This window comes from Salarias fasciatus, assembly GCF_902148845.1.
Source record: "Salarias fasciatus chromosome 23 unlocalized genomic scaffold, fSalaFa1.1 super_scaffold_20, whole genome shotgun sequence".
Classification (NCBI taxonomy): Eukaryota; Metazoa; Chordata; class Actinopteri; order Blenniiformes; family Blenniidae; genus Salarias; species Salarias fasciatus.
The window spans coordinates 14,848,087-14,863,864 of NW_021941230.1; the positions used below are offsets into that span (position 1 = coordinate 14,848,087).

The 15,778-nt window shown below is 48.8% G+C and overlaps 2 protein-coding genes across 4 annotated transcripts; both read right to left on the reverse strand.

The window, feature by feature from the left end:
• Positions 1 to 270: 270 nt before the first annotated feature.
• LOC115384104 (leucine-rich repeat flightless-interacting protein 2-like) lies at positions 271 to 8,101 on the reverse strand. Of its 3 annotated transcripts, XM_030086421.1 has the most exons (16): positions 7,436 to 8,100; positions 6,680 to 6,766; positions 6,439 to 6,456; positions 6,212 to 6,253; positions 4,873 to 4,917; positions 4,690 to 4,740; positions 4,108 to 4,143; positions 3,878 to 4,003; positions 3,635 to 3,805; positions 3,436 to 3,528; positions 2,418 to 2,532; positions 2,289 to 2,338; positions 2,097 to 2,214; positions 1,909 to 1,988; positions 1,547 to 1,651; positions 271 to 1,462 (listed from the first exon to the last, which is right to left on the reverse strand). In XM_030086421.1, the coding sequence occupies exons 1-16, from the start codon at positions 7,523 to 7,525 to the stop codon at positions 1,352 to 1,354; spliced, it is 1,338 nt and encodes a 445-aa protein (XP_029942281.1). In that variant the 5' UTR covers positions 7,526 to 8,100; the 3' UTR covers positions 271 to 1,351. The 3 variants fall into 3 exon arrangements, with proteins under 3 accessions (XP_029942281.1, XP_029942283.1, XP_029942282.1); XM_030086423.1 differs by lacking the exons at positions 4,873 to 4,917; positions 6,212 to 6,253; positions 6,439 to 6,456 and having other exon boundaries at positions 7,436 to 8,099; XM_030086422.1 differs by lacking the exons at positions 4,873 to 4,917; positions 6,212 to 6,253; positions 6,439 to 6,456 and having other exon boundaries at positions 3,635 to 4,003; positions 7,436 to 8,101.
• A 711-nt stretch (positions 8,102 to 8,812) lies between these two features.
• Positions 8,813 to 14,863, reverse strand: LOC115384084 (melanophilin-like). The gene is made up of 14 exons (XM_030086381.1): positions 14,754 to 14,863; positions 14,112 to 14,333; positions 13,910 to 14,022; positions 13,769 to 13,813; positions 13,613 to 13,671; positions 13,434 to 13,523; positions 13,207 to 13,309; positions 12,878 to 13,071; positions 12,706 to 12,786; positions 12,420 to 12,638; positions 10,590 to 10,751; positions 10,413 to 10,469; positions 9,143 to 9,188; positions 8,813 to 8,970 (listed from the first exon to the last, which is right to left on the reverse strand). The coding sequence occupies exons 1-14, from the start codon at positions 14,861 to 14,863 to the stop codon at positions 8,933 to 8,935; spliced, it is 1,539 nt and encodes a 512-aa protein (XP_029942241.1). The 3' UTR covers positions 8,813 to 8,932.
• Between the last annotated feature and the right edge of the window lie 915 nt (positions 14,864 to 15,778).

Below are 15,778 nucleotides of genomic sequence, written 5' to 3' on the forward strand. Positions count from 1 at the left end.
CTCTTTTATGCTGCCGGGAAGCATTGCAATCAAAGCATTTCACTGCATGGCATTAAGCCTGTGTGTTTTTTACTGTGTATGTGACAAACTCTTGAATCTTTGTATCGGGTCAAGCTGGCAGATGCAGGATTTGGATTTCTGGATCAGATCTGAGACATCAGGTTGTGATCAGGAGTGATAAGTTACCCTCTTTAGATTAAAGCCAAACTTTATTTCAGCAAATACACAAAGAAAACAGGGAAAAAGAATAAAAGAATATCATGGATGAAATATGTTTCATATCAATTTAATGTCAACCGTCAGACACACGTCGGTGAAGCGCCGCTCTTGGCGGGGAAATCGTACCATCGGTCACCGCACCGCAGCACCTACATTCAACAGCTGCACAGCATCACGATACGAGACGTGACACAGGAAGACTTCGATCCAAAATGTTTCACTGTCCATGCGCTCCCCATGATGGATGTTTCTCTTTCTACTGAGTTGTTGCTTCTTTCTACTGAGTTGTTGCTTCATTCATTCATTCATTCATTCATTTGTTGTATGTTTACAGACATGAAGATTCTTTACATTTACAAAGCTGGTGATTTTACATCCAAAGTGCAAAAAGTCTGAATGTGACGATTATCTGAAGCTCCTGATTCTCCTCCGCGCCTTCATATATACACCCACACCCTGAGGCCACGCCCACTCCCCCTCACCTGAACAGGTAACCACGGAGTGGGCGGGGGTTAGTCCCACACATCAGTATGTGTTTTTCTGTCGTAAAAGTGCATCAGCTTCACAAAAAAAAAAAAAAAAACACCCCCCCCCAAAACACAATAGAAGTAAAAATGAGAAAAAGTTCGTACAAAGATTTTAGAACAAAGAAACAAAAAGATGAAAACCACCAAGAACAACAGAAAGATAGAAATATAAATAAAATGTGATCCAGTCCGATCAGGTACAATCCAGTGTGATCTGGTCTCTGCAGTACTTCATGGAGGAGCAGCGCCCCCCAGTGTTGTAGAGGAGGTAGTGGCAGACTTTACAGAGATGGACGCTGATGAGGCAGATGTAGCGTTTGTTTTATGTTTCCCAGCAGCTGGGTGGGCGGGTTTACTGTACAGGAAGTGATTCTCATCTTCACGTCCAAAAACACATTTCTTCAGTTAATATTGAGGCTTTTTTTCCCTCATGCTCTACAATAACTGAAAAAAAATCAGCCAAACTTTATTTAGGACCTGTCTGCTTTGATGGTGTGTTTCTGAGTGGAGATAACCACCTCTGGGACCGGATGAAGAACAACTTGAACTTTGAGCTTGGCGGCTGAAGACGACTCCACCCACCGGGGCCGGTGACGCTCTGCGGGTCACTGCTGGGCGAGCAGGGCGGTCCTGTTGGCCTTCATCTTCTCCAGGCGTTTGGACAGGTGGCCGTTGGTCACCTCCAGCTCATCCACCCGATCCAGAGCAGCGCGCAGCTGCACAACACAAATCCACAAAACCAAGTCAAATTAATTATATGTAGCTTGTAGGAAACGTTTGGGGGGTTTGGTTGCTCTGACCTCTCGTTGCAGTTTCCTCTTCTCAACCTTCAGCTCGTCCTCGATCTTCTCGGCGTTCTCGGACGCCGTCTTGTACCGGGTCACCTGACCGTCCAGGCGAATCACCTGAGGAGGAGCCCGTCGTCAACCTCTGAGCAAATCAGACTCATCCACCCAAACAACAACAACCGGAGGGCAGCCAATCAGCTGCTGAGTCTGGTTTCTATAGTGTGAAGACGGAGCCAGACTATCAAAACACATCCGAGCACTGTTGCTTCCCCGCTAGCTAAGAGAAGACAAACCGAGCCCGTCCCTGTTTCTGTTCCTATAAGGTGTGAACAGAAACTCTCACTGTACGCCGATGATCTCCTACTTATACGTACGTTCTGTTCCAGCGCAGCGACTTCCTGTTCAGACTTTACTAGTTTGAATTTCAGCTCGCTGATCTGCCGATTAGCGTCTCCTGAACAGAAAAAAACAAAATCCAACATGAAGCACGCACGCACACACACGCACACACACACACACACACACACACACACACACACACACACACACACACAGTACTGACTCTGCAGCTCCAGCAGCTGGACGTCCATCCCGTTCTCCTGGGCGGCGCCCTCGGGATCCTCCATGCCGTCGGTCACCTCCGCTGGACGCTCCTCCAGCTGAGTCCTCAGCAGTCTCACCTGTTAGCATGTGCACACACGTTCAGGCCGCGGCAACGACGCGGGGACGAACCGCAGGCGGGGTCAAAACTCACCTGATCCTGTAAACTGTGGCGCTCCTCGAGGAGCTTCTTCACACGCAGCTCTGCGACACACAAACCAAAAGTCAACACAAATGAAGACACTGTTAAGCGTTTACGAGGAAAGTAAGTCCTTCACATTACCCAGCATGCTCTCTCTGGCTCCAGGGGAGGACTCCTCAGCCAGTTCGGAGCCGACCTCGTGGTCATCCGTCTCCCCATTTGTGGTGACGTCCGGAGAGACGACCACTCCGTGCTTCTGTCGAGAATAAACAAGAAAAGTTTTTTTCACAGTGCATCCGGGTACGAACCGATTCAGATGTTCACCGAGTTGTTTACATGTTTCAGATTTAGTGACGGTTTACTGATTACTGAAAGAGTTAAAAAAGCAGCTAAAAGTTACCAGTTAAAAAAAAAAAAAATCATAACCTCTCTTCGATCAAAGAACATGCTGGTTTCGGGGTCAAAGGTCAGAGGTAGTGACCTTCAGCTGTACCTTCAGTAAATCTGACTGACGCATCACTTTCTCCCTCAGACGGTCTCGATCCAGCACAACTAATTCCGACATTTCTCTCTGACGCTCCAACGCCTGAGGCGGGAGGAGGAGGCGAGGAGGAGGAGGAGGAGGAAGAGGAAGAGGAGGTGAGGAGTTAGTGAAAGAAGAAATGGAAATGTTAAAGCAGGAACCAACAGGAAGCTGCAGACTGAGGTTTGCTGATTTGTTGGTCAGTCAGTTCGAGGCAGAGCTGAGCTTTATTTAAAACGTTTGACGGCGGCGTCGCTGTGAAATCCAAACGAGGAACCAGATTTAGTTTTCAAACATTCCCGTCCCGTCCTGCCAGCACCAGCTCTGCCTCTCGACACTGAAGCGGCCAGAGTCGTACCGCGATCTTCTTCTCCTTCCACTTCAGCTCCTCCTGCAGGTCGGAGACATCCTGACGGTACGTGTTGCTCCTCAACCGCAGCTCTGACACCTCCTGCCCACCAGGGGGCGGCAGAAACCCAATCAAGACCAGGAAAGACCAGCAGACAGTGGAAATTAGTAGGAGTGAGTTTAAAGCAGAGTGAAGGGAGTCGTAAAGCCGGAGCGAATTGGACGGATGGAGCGAGGGACGGATCGTGGTGTACTAAAGCTAAGGTAGAACATGTAGCGGTGTCTGACCGTGAGCAGCTCCTCCGTCTGAGTCAGGGATTCTTTGATCTCTTTGAAGTGAAACTGCAGCACGCTGTGGGCCTGACGCTCCCGCTCCAGCTCCTGTCGACAGCAGCAAGTCGTTTGTACCAACAGCATCAACAGCTGAGCAGAAACAACAGCGAACGGTGAATCAGCGAACTGCGGTGGCGTTTATTGATCGAGCGACCTTGTTGGTGTCGTCCCCTCGCCTCCTGGCCTCCCACAGCGCCTCCTCCATGTCGCCCAGCTCCTCCTTCAGCGCCTCCACCTGGTACATCAGAGTGCACTTGTCGTTGTGCAGCTGGGCGTTGGAAACCATCGCCTTGCGATATTTCTCCTCCGCGTCCGCCAGCGAGTCCTGCGAACGTTTCACCGTTAAAACCTTCGTACGCACATCGGATCGTATCCGACAGTCAACGTTTCCACGTACCTTGATCTCTCGGATCGACGCCTCGGTTTCCACGGAGAACGACGTGTCACAGCTCCCTCTGCGAGACGAAGCTCCGCCCAGAGAGGCGAGCGTGGCGGCCGACAGCGTGGACGCCGTCCGGGAGCCCTGACACGCCCACAGGAAGTGACACAGTGAGGAAAACCTCATCGCATGGAGGACAAACAAGTAAACAAACAAACAAAAAAAAAAATCTATGAAACCTCACTGACTTTTTCCAGGAAATCCCTGTCAGTCCGCTCCTCCACCTGAACACAAAAACCACGTCAGTGATGCTGTTTCCATGGAGACGCACACACGCACCCACACACAGCAGGGGGCGATGGAGCTCAGCCCGGAGAGGAGCACTGACACACACACACACACACACACACACACACACACACACACCCAGAAGCAGAGCTCACCACTGGGCTCGCCCGAGCTGAACTCCCCCTGGAGGACGCCCGAGAGCTGGAGCCCAAGAAAACCCCATAATCTGAAGGCTGGGGAGGAACCAGCAGGGGGCGCCGGAGGAGGAGCAGGAGGAACAGGTGGAACAGGACGAGCAGGAGGACAGACAGTTATCAGGACAGAAATCAGCGATATTGAAGAAGAACTCAGACCAGAGAAGAAGAAGAAGACAGACATGTTTGCATGAGTGCATGACAGGTTGTTTAAAAGATAACAAGAAGAAAGGATGTGATCCAACAGATAAACAGGACATGAAGGAGGTCAGAGCAGGGTGGCATTTTAATCAAGCATATCCACTTTTAGCTAATTATTTCCTAGTTTTTTTTTTTTTTGGGACTTACCCTGAGGCTGCCGCGACTCCCCACGGACATCCGCTCCTCATCGTCCGACACCTGCGAACACACAACACAGACGGCCGGGATGTCACGGCGTGCAGACGACACGTGAGCACCCCCCAGGGGTGACGGGTGAACTGCAGCACACAGCTACACGCTACAGGAGGACGGAAGAAGAGAGGTACAGACCGAGGCGTGCCTCCGGGAGAAGCGGCAGTAACGCTCGCTGTCCTCCTGAAAGGCCACGGAGAAAAGAGGCGGAGTTACAGAGCAGAAACTCCAAGAGGAGTAGGAAGAGAGCACGCCTGTCAGACACTGAACAGGGTTTAAAATGGCCTCAGACAAAGATTAGGGTTATGCATGCCTATAAGACATAAAGCAGGGTTTAGTCATGCCTGGAAGACGTAGAGAAGGGTTTAAAAGTTTCCTTAGACAAAGATTAGGGTTATGCATGCCTGTAAAACAAAGAGCAGGGTTTAATACATGCCTAGCAGCCATACAGCAGGGTTTAATTCATGCCTGGCAGAAATAGAGCAGGGTACAATTCATGCTTGGCAGCCACTGAGCAGGGTTCAAGTCATGCCTGGCAGCCATAGAGCAGGGTTCAATTCATGCCTGGCAGACATAGAGCAGGGTGAATCACCTATCGCTGAGCACTGAAAATGGTTTAAAGGCGAAATAAGCAACATTAACACCTACTGTTTCAAATCGGAACTGCAGTCCAAATGAAAAACTACAGAGAGGGTTCATCCCCCTCCTCCCCTTCAGAGAGTGAGTTTAGGAGAGGACGGACAGCGTAGCGAAAGCTAAACTCATGACGACAAGAAAAGACGATTCACACGCAATAAAGACGGTTTTCGACTACAGAACCAATTCGACTGGACTTGCAAAGCCAAAAATGTGGCGTCGGCAGACGGTCGGCCACCAAGTCACTCGATGAGTCAAGAGAGCGGCTCGCCGAGCAGCGTCGACCCCGCCACGCTTCAAATGCAATCACAGAAAGAACGGAGCACAGAAATCCACCCCGTGGAGCTCTACGGTCATGGAAAATAACGCGCCGTAAGACGTGCATGATGAGGCTTCTTGGGTTTTGATGAAACCATTTCTGAGCCGCTTCTTTTCCCGGCTTTCGTACATGCAGGCCGATGCTCGTTTGCCAAAATGAAACACCAAATGCGGCGCTTCTTGTTTGGCAACTCGCATATGATTGTCTCCTTGAAATGACTCCTTCCATACCAGGCGACAATTGGGAACACCTGACTATTTTCACAGTAGCTTTCTTACTTATTTTGCCTTGAATGTATGCCTGTCAGACACACAATAGGGTTTAAAAACTGCAGGTTGACACAGAGCAGGGTTTGACGCATGCCTGTCAGACTCAGTGCAGGGTTTAATAGTGCAGCATGCCTGTGAGACACTGAGCAGGGATTAAAAATAATAAAATTACAAAGAAATAACAGAAAAGACAAGGGGTGTGTGTGTGCTGGAGGGATTAACCGGCTTCTTGATTTCAGCTGAAGGTTCCTACCATCCACTGCTCAATGTGACCGAACTCCAGACCATAATACCTCTGGAACAGGAGGAAGAGGTCAGGAGGAGGATGGCGGCGTATAAAGAAGGATGAAGAGGACAAAAGCTCAGACTAGTTATGGACCATGTACAGTTGAAGCTGAGTTAAGCTTCTAACTAGTTGTGTCTCGACAGCAAAACTCCACCCGGGTGGCGAACGCAGGTGGATGAAAACAAGGGGGTTACCTTGTGGCTGTGAAACATCTGCAGGAGGAGCAAAACCAGGAGGCGGGAGGAGGTGGAGAAAGAACAGAGGAGGACAGAGAATTGAAGAGGGAGCAGCAGAAGGAGCTGTTCAACACGTTAGCTACATTCACTGATCGGGGGTCAGATCCAGGTCGCACCCGCCTGACATCCCTCGCACAGGTGAGCGTGAGTAGGCGGAGCCTCGTCGTTCAAACCTCCTGGCTCTCAGAAAATGTCTGACCTCTTTCTGCTGCCTCTCCAGCTCCTTCATCCGAATATCCCGAGCTTCGGCTCGCGCCGCTCGCTTCACCGCCAGCCGTGCCTCCGCCTGCAGACACGGAAATTATTCATCACAGATATGCACAGCAAGATCTTCAGTCATCAATCATGCATATTGAACCACACTGATTGGTCGAGGTTTAGGACAGGTGCGATTGATAACATGATTAATGAATGAACGTCTGGATCAGCTCTCTGATCCAGTCTCTGGTTGGTGTCCTGCCGGTCGTACGCGTCCCTGCTGGAATGTCACCCAACTTCATACCTGTGCACACGCCCTTGGTCGCTATGGCAACCGGCACAACTGCAGCTTGACAGAGACTCAGGGTGTGAGCGTGACAAATCTTCATTGATTGTGAAGAACAAGGTCCAGATGATCACACAAACTGTGCTGACGTGCCAATTTCTTCGCTGTGCAGTTGAATGGACAGTGACACACACACACACACACACACACACACACACACACACACACACACCTACCTCAGGGATAGGATATGGGGGGGGGGGGGGGGGGGGGGGGGGGGGGGTGTCAGAAAGTGGGACAAACGGCCACCACACACAAACACACTTTTGTTCAGATGAACTACTTTAAAAGTTCAGGCCCCCCTGCTCATGTGTGGCCCCCGAGCTGCCGGGTGCGGCCCTGGCGGTCCATCCACGGTCATGAGACAGAAAATCGATCATCACGTCAGAAGACAATCGCGAGTGTCCTTACCTCTCGTGCGATCTGGTTGAGGGCATCGTCCTCGGCCGTCAGCTTCTCCCGGTTCGGGATCCTCTTCCTGCCCGGTCCCTGGGTCCCCATGGTTCAGGAGGTCCGGTACCGGGCTCAGAGGAACCCTGAGGGGGCCGCAGTGGTCTCTAGAATGCGGGGTATTTCTCTCTGGGGCTCTGGGACAGCTCGTCTCGGGTGTGGAGATCCTCCGGGGCCGGTGTTCATGTCTCCATCGATCGGTGTTTATTTAACCGGAGCCGAATTTTACTCCACCGTCTCCTTCAACCGATACCGCTCGATTTACATGTTATTACGGTGTAATAATATACATACAATGGCTGTCGGTTTAAAAATCAGAGTTTTTCCGATCGACTACGGTTCACTGCGGTCCTGCCGCTCACAGACTCACCGCCGGCCCAGAACCGGTGTCCGGTTCACCGCGGGGCTCCGGCTGCCGCTCGGCGGTCAGAGGAGGTCCGGCCTCCGTCTAGCTGCAGTTAGCCGTCGGAAACACGGCCGCAGTGTTCGCCGGCTGCGCCAGGACTCCCCACCCGCCTCGTAATCCGCCTCCCGTGAAGAACCGGACCGTGAAGTAAACACGAACTGTCAATGACGCGCAGCCGGACCGTGAACGCACCGCGACGTCGCACCGCAGTGTGTCGGAGGCTTTTATTGTGGAGGCGTGATGACGTCAATCGCGTCACGAACGTCAAATAGGTTTAAAAAATAAATAAAAAAATCGATTTTTTGCCAAAAAATAAAATTTCTATAAACGAGTATAATAGAGAATTTCAGATATGTATTTTTCCGTAATATAATTAGTGACTGATATTGAAGAAATATTTATACTTTATCTAATGTTACCACAGTTTATAGGCTACACATAAAACAATGCTAAAAATAGTTCTGTATGAAGAGGATGGACTGAGTTTGTGGATGAAAAATGAGATGGTGAGCGAACAGGAAGCTGTATTTCAGTGTGTCCACATGTGAAGAAAGCAAAGAAACAACTGAAGAAACTGGATTTAATGGGTGACAAAGTCAAAAACAGTGCAGGAATCAGTGAATGATAAAACACAGGAAACAAGTAGTTCATCAGGCTGTGCAGAACGTTCAAACACTGAAGCTGGATGAGGACAAAACTCCAGAGACTGAAATTTTATTTATTCTAACAAATGTCTCTTTTAACATCATCTGACAGTTTAACGATCACACATTTTGATTTAATATAATCAACACTGAATATGGGTGTCTTAGCTTTTTGCTTTAAACAGTGATATATTTCTATTTCTAAAGTAATTTTTTCAGGATTTTAAATGTTTCACTTTTTTAATCATTTATATATGTTTGTTTACATTTGTGAGATTCTTACTCCCATTTATATTTCAATGAATTCACTTTCAACTCTTCAGTTATTTGTGTGTGTGTGTGTGTGTGTAGGGGGAATAAAACTTGCAGACAGAAGCTGATAAATCTTTAGCAGCTGTTGCTATCATTTCAGAGCATGTTGGATTTCCACTGAGATCCATTAGATTCTGTTCACACAAACAAAGATGGACAGATAATACAGTCAGAACAACACAGAAAAAACACAAACCAAAAAAACGGCGAAACCAAATATTAACAAAGACAAATAAACAAACAGAAAGACGATGTAAGGACTCATTTTCATTTGTTAGCGTGCAACATCGTCACGTGTTTTCTTACTCGGGAAATCTTGTGTGGATTTCTTCCTTTGATGAGAACCAGAAATCTGAAAGTTGAGAACAGATGGCAGATTTTAATGCATGTCATAGCGCCAAGAAAGCTCAACCTCAGCTGGTCGATTCAAACTATTAGAAGAGCAGATAACAGCAACATTTGTGAGAAATCGTGCAAATTTTTATGCAAGCATCAAATTTAGCATGGACCAGGAGCCAATGGATTCCAGTGCATGAGCTAGTTTTAGCTATAGGCCCTCAGAAAGCCAGTGGAATACCATTTTTCCATGCATTCACTGGGAGTGACATTGTATCTGCCTCGTGAGGAAAAAGGAAGAAGACAGCCTGACAGATTTGGGATACCCATGGTGAAATTTCTGAAAAATTCTCAAATTGAAGTCAGCAGCCAACGTCAGTAAATGATCTTGACCTCCAGCAGCTGGAGGGATTTGTTGTGCTCAATCAAATGCAGCGACTGGCGTGGATGAAGCCAGACTGGACGTCTTTGTCTCCAAACAAATGTCAAACAACATCGTTCCACCAAGACTGGCAGCCTTCAGAGAGAATGTCATTGTCTCAGTAATGACTGAATTTCTGCACATTTATCAGTTTGCAATTGTTATCTTTTTCCATACAGTGGTAACGTCCATTTTGAGACCAGTGTTGTAATGTTTGAAGTGCTTGAGAATTAATATTGTAGATTGCTGCATGATAATTAATTCACGATCATTCTTATTGACTTAGTCTCCCTCCAATTGAGACTCGTCTGGTTGACAATTATCGGTTTCCATTCATGTTGATAATTATCTGGTACGTTTCATTATACTTTGTCTTCATTGTAGCTATAATATTGTGACTTTTGCATATAGAGTTTGATTTCTAATACTATATTAAATGGCTCTTTTTGTCAGTGATTGTAGTCTTGTACTATAATGTTTAGACATTTTTGAAAACGAGAAATTTGAAGAAAAGTTGTTTTTTTTCCATTAGATAGGTCATATTACATCCCTATCATCACAAAAATCATTATTAAACTATTAATAATTGTTCTATCATGTTTTATTTTTGACAAATTGACATTGATACATTGTGGCCATGTTGAAAAATGGCCGCCATCTTGGATTTTTAAATGCCAAACGGGCAGATCTGATTAATAATACCTGACGAACAATCAGGCAGAATTTCATGCTTGTATCATAATTTGCACTTTTTACCATTATCTACTTCACTATATGATAAAAAATTTCGGAAAGTTGGCGAAAAACAAACGGACTGACCTTCTTCTTTGATCCTGAGGCGTTCAGAGCAGCTAGTTTAGTCTCAATGTCTGAAACCTGCAAAAACACACGTGCACACACACACACAAAGCATCAACACAAACACATGCAAAATGCCAACAGGCACGTCTTTACGAAGCTGCCTCAGATGGAGACAGGCGGCGTGGCCCCGCCCACCTCGCTCTCGGCGCTCTGCACGCGGGCGGCGGTCAGCGCCACCACGTCCTCCAGCTCCGACAGCTCCGAGTCGGTGGTTCCTCCAAAGCGGTTCTTGGCGCTCTGCTCCAGGCGCCGCAGCTTCGTCTCCAGGTCGAAGGACTGACCGGCCGCCACATACACCTGCACAGGAAACACACACACACACACACACACACACATAGAGACACACACACAGGTTTGCTGCTCTGTGATTGGCTGCTCGGCCTTCGTTCTTTGAGGATATGGTTCCTCCTGCATGGAACTGCATCACATATTGGAGGGAGGGGGTAAAGACTAGTCAGTGACTCTGATTGGTTGGATTGGATCGGTTGTACAGGAGTTAAAGGCTAGTTAAAGACAGGTTATGGACTAGCTGGAGATGACGCTGAAGTTAGATCAGAGCCGAGAGTCTTGGGACGTTTTTGTTCCTCGTCCTGTCAAAGTGATCCAGATCAGAGCAGAAACATCCTGTCAACATCCTGTAACTGCTGCCAATCACAGTCTAACTTCAGTCAGGGGAATCGAACATGCTCTGGGGGAGGGCAGGGGGGAGGCGGAGCGTGCAGTTCATGCTGGAGGCTTACATTTTCCTCTAGTTCCCTGAAAGCGTCATCAGCCTGCTTTACGTCTGCGCCCGCTAAGTGGGAGCGGTCAGCCGGCTCAGAGAGGCCGTACTCGACCATCGCGCTCTCTGTGGCGTTAATGGTTCTCAGCACCTCAGTGGTGAGGTCACAGAGGGCGGCGGCGCTCGATCTCTGAAAGCCACGCAGAGGACAGATGTTAGCAGCTGGAAAACATCCCTGCAGCAGCTACCAGGCCAGAGTCGCGCCAGCAGATCAGCCCAGGACACCGCGTCAAAGATGTTAGCTTAGCACCCGGGCGTCTTTAGCACAGAAGTAGATCAGTTAGTCGAGAACCTGGACTTTTAGAACAGACGTGGGTCAGTCACAGTCACACCTTGACTCTTGAAGCACAGAGGTAAGTCAGTTAGTCGAGCACCTGGACTCTCAGTACAACAGCCAATCAGCTGGTTTCACACCCGGATCCTGTCACTCCAGAAGCAGGCAAGTGGGTTTGGAACCTGGACTCTTTTTCCAGTACAGAGGTAAATCAGTCTGCTTAGTATCTGGATTTGTTCACGACAGAGGTTAGCACCTGGACTCTTTTAGTACCGAGGGCAGGCATGCACAGGCACGATAAGCAGTTTGCTTATCATGCTGACTCTTCCAGATTGAGGCCATTGACTCTTTTACTCAGGAGACGAGGTACTTTCCCGCCTGGACTCCATCTAGAAGCGGGTCAGTAAGCAGTTAGAATCTCTTGCAATGAAGAAAGATCGGTCAGTTCCACAGCAGGAGTCGTTTGCTAATAAGAAACATGAGTTAGCTTAGCAGCAGCACTCTTTCCCTGTAGCTCATTGCAGCCGGATTTACTTGTTAACTTGTCTAATTTTCAGCGCTTTGAGCTCTGCAAGCAGTAGAACAAGCGTTACACAAGTGTAGTCCATTTATGGGGGTCATACTGTCGTGAGAACCAGAAGACTGAATGTCTGGCGTGTTGTTCTGTCGCTTTTCTGAGTCAAAGGATTGGCCATGTTTTGTTTTTTGAGGATGGGAGGTTGTCTTTACGTTGAACGGCTGATCCAGACAGGCAGCTGCTGGCAGGTGTTAGCGTGTTAGTGCAAGGCAGCGTGCGGACGCTCTCAGTCCTCATCGAATAGAAAGAAGATGGAAAGACTCTATTTCGAAGCCTTGTGCTGCAGGATGGGAAGATGGTGGAGCACCACTGTTTCTCTCTTCGCTCCCTCACCTTCTGGGCCTCGGTGGGCGCCTCGTCGCTGGACGAGCTCAAGACTTTGTCCTTCAGGCCCGCGGCGAGCGCCGAGCCGCCGCCGAGCCTGGCCGCACGCTTTCCCGTGTACAGCGGCTTCTTTCCGCCTTCGTCGTCCGACGACTTCTCGCTGAGGTTCCCCGCCAGCTCGCTCAGCTTCCTCCGCAGTTTCTCCTCCTCGCCGTGAGAGGGCGCCGCCTGCAGAGACACCGGCGTGTCACACTCACCACCGGAAACTCTCTACACACCAGGGCGGGGCTCTGACCTCGTCAGCAGGCGCCATCTTCTCCTCCAGGCGGTTCAGGAGACTCTCGATGGCCGACATCCGTTTGTTCAGGTCGTTCATCTGCACAGACAACCAGCAGAGGACGGTCACCGGCTGGCCCCCTCCCCGAGCAACAAAAACTCCTCAAAACCAACTGGCCGAACGTCCTTACGGGCGGGGCCTGCCCCAGGTTCTCCTGTGACGACGCCCTGCTGTTGCGACGGCGGTGCGGCGGCTGTTGGTACGACGGAGGAAACCTCTGATAGTCCTCTTCGTCGGACGTGTCCACGTACTGCTGCCGGGCCATGGAGGAACTGATCTTAGACAGCGAGCGAGCGCGCACCATCCGAGGGTCCACCAGCTCGTCTGGCAACACAAAGAGAGCATCGTATCTGTCGCTTGAGGGTCGAGCAGCACTTCGTTTAGAAGGTTTTCCATCATTTCTCCCTACATTGTACACCATGGTCCAACTTTTCTGGCCATCTGTGTGTGTGCACTGACCGGGCCTCATGGCGTATTTGTCCAGACTCTTCCTGCGGTTGGCGCGATGGCCGTAATAGTCGTAGTCCATCTCGTTCCTGTAGAAACGCTCCTCCTGCATCTGCTGCTGAAAATATAGCCAACCGTCATTGAGCACATCGCGGATGAGAGCTGTGTCTTCATGTCCTCAGCTCTGAGGATTAAAAGAATTCATTCATTTTGAATGAATCCGGCGTGTGCACATCTACCTGCACGGACTGACGGCGCGAATGAGGGAAGTATTCCTCCGGGTCGAAATCCATGGGATGAACCGACAGGAGACGTTTGTTCTTTCTCATCTGAGAAGCAAAACCTGAGTTCATGGTTTCATTTGGTCTCCGAACATGCGGGATACATTTGGTCGGTGGGCATGCATCTTTTTTTTTACCACTTTGTAGCGCTGAGCCTCGACCTCGCCGGGGTCGTCCTCCATACCGTTGTACATGTCTGTCAATCAAAGATGGTTCATTCATCAGCAAATTTCTGAGAATGACTCTGAAACTCAGTGGTGCAGGTTGTTTAATTAAAAGTGTTCATGACTTACAGCCCCGGACGTCCGGCATACTCTGGGTGTCGTCATCACGACCGCCTCAAACACAAACACAAACACCACGTGAGCAACAGCGCGGCATGATCAACGTGTTGTTTCTGGTTGTGTGTGTGTGTGTTTTTTTCCAGGACTCACCTTCTCCATTCAGACGCTTGTACAGAGACCTCATCACCTTTGCGCTGCCAAAGCGCTTGAAGCGGTTCCTCACGTTGTCATGGTACCAACCGACGGTCCCAATCTTCAGCACCCTGAGAAGACATAAATTAAAAAAAAGGAAGAACTCCGTCACCTGTTCCACCTGTGGCGCCGTCTCCTGCTCCACCTGTGGTGGCCTCACCTGGTCATGCGGCAATTGTCGCACACCCAGCCGTGCTCCTTCTTGTTGTAGCGGCTGCAGGACTTGCAGGTGTACATGCGGCAGTCCAGACATTGCCGCTTGCTGTTGACCAGGAACTTGAAGGGCTGCAGGCAGCGGATGCAGAGCGAGTCGGCCACTTGGTCCCGAGCGCCCAGCAGCTCCCGCTTGTTGTCCTCCTTCTCGATCTTGGTCTTCAGATCCCTGCAGGACAGATGGAAGAGCAGGAGACACCGAGTCAGCCGAGGGACATCACGTTCTTCCTCCTCCACCCTCCTTCCTGGTATAGTCATGGCTGCCCCTGGGGCTGATGGGAGTTGGAGTGATCTCATGGAAACACAGAGCATCTTTGTGGTGTGACTCCGTGTGATGGTGGTGTGATCGACTGAAACAACGGTGTCTTTCATACAGAAATCCGGTGGACGTCACATGAACCAGTCCATTAAAACACTCCGCGTCGCCATGACAACAGCACAGTTTATACACTGCGACATGTACAGTCAGACTTTGACTGCGAGCTTCAGTCTGACAGAGAATGAGAGAGAGTTTGGGAAATCTGTAAAACTGCAGTGAAGTGATGAAAGGAAGAACGAGAGGCAGGAATGGACGGAGGAGTGTACAAACCCGAGTCGCTCCTCTTCCTTCTTCCGGAGGTTGAAATCTCGCTGAATCACTTCCCACACGTGCTTGGCCTCTTCGTCCGTCAGACGGGAAAGGTCCAGCTTCCGCTCCATGGTGCCGGAATCGGGTGGTTCGCTGATCAACCGGTCGAATTAGCAAATCAATCGACGAATCAGTCGACTCATCAACCAACCAACGAGCCAATTCAACCACCAACCCATCATTTAACTTATTAACCAGACACACGTTCAACTTAACCAGCTCACCAACCAACCATTCAATCAATCAACAAATCGCTTCACCAACCATGCAATGCATAAACCAATTCACCAACCAAGCACTCCGTTCACTAATCAGCCAGTCATTCAACTCATCAACCACCTAACCCACCAGTTGTTCAGCTGATTAACCAATCAACCCACCAGCCAAGTGGCTGGTGAAAATTTGAGAATTGTGACAAAGTTTTTAATGATTTTCTTCTCCATTTTGTTTTCAAATTAAAGTACCTTAATGTATTTAACCAGAAAGTATGAACTGGACAAACTGCATTGAAACGTCATTATCATAAAACATCATTTTCGTCAAATTTTCCGATTTGTTAAGTTTTTGGGCTTCCTTTGAGAAAAGGTTCTGAAATATTTAAGAAAAAAAGCTTTGTGAAAGCTGCAAGACCTAAATCCTAAAAAAAAAAAAAAAAAAAAAAAAAGGTCACAGGACTAAAATTTGGGTTGTATTAAAAAAAAAAGAAAAAAGTGTTTTTCTCTCTTAAAACAAAATAAAATTTGGAGGGAAAAACAAATCCAAAACAATGATCGTTTGAGAATACCGAGTACTGACGAGATTTTCAGTTACACAAATAAATGGTCACCACACCCTGAAAACACCAGAGCGGCCGGGAATCGAACCCACACTGCCCAACAAACACACAAACTTACTGCGAACTATCAAAACTGACGTTTTTGCGGTCGAGGAAATGTAATTAAGAACTGAAGAATTTACAATTTGACAAAAACAGTGACTGACGCAAC

Excerpts from the sequence above, each read along its gene's own strand:
- LOC115384104 (XM_030086421.1), bottom strand. The coding sequence starts at position 7,525 with ATGGGGACCCAGGGACCGGGCAGGAAGAGGATCCCGAACCGGGAGAAG. Across the intron at positions 4,918-6,211 it reads GTCACATTGAGCAGTGGATG|GAGGACAGCGAGCGTTACTG; the intron begins GTAGGAACCTTC and ends GTGGCCTTTCAG. Across the intron at positions 4,741-4,872 it reads TCTCCCGGAGGCACGCCTCG|GTGTCGGACGATGAGGAGCG; the intron begins GTCTGTACCTCT and ends GTGTGTTCGCAG.
- LOC115384084 (XM_030086381.1), bottom strand. The coding sequence starts at position 14,863 with ATGGAGCGGAAGCTGGACCTTTCCCGTCTGACGGACGAAGAGGCCAAG. Across the intron at positions 13,814-13,909 it reads CAAGCGTCTGAATGGAGAAG|GCGGTCGTGATGACGACACC; the intron begins GTGAGTCCTGGA and ends TTTGTGTTTGAG. Across the intron at positions 8,971-9,142 it reads ATCCACACAAGATTTCCCGA|AATCTAATGGATCTCAGTGG; the intron begins GTAAGAAAACAC and ends TTGTGTGAACAG.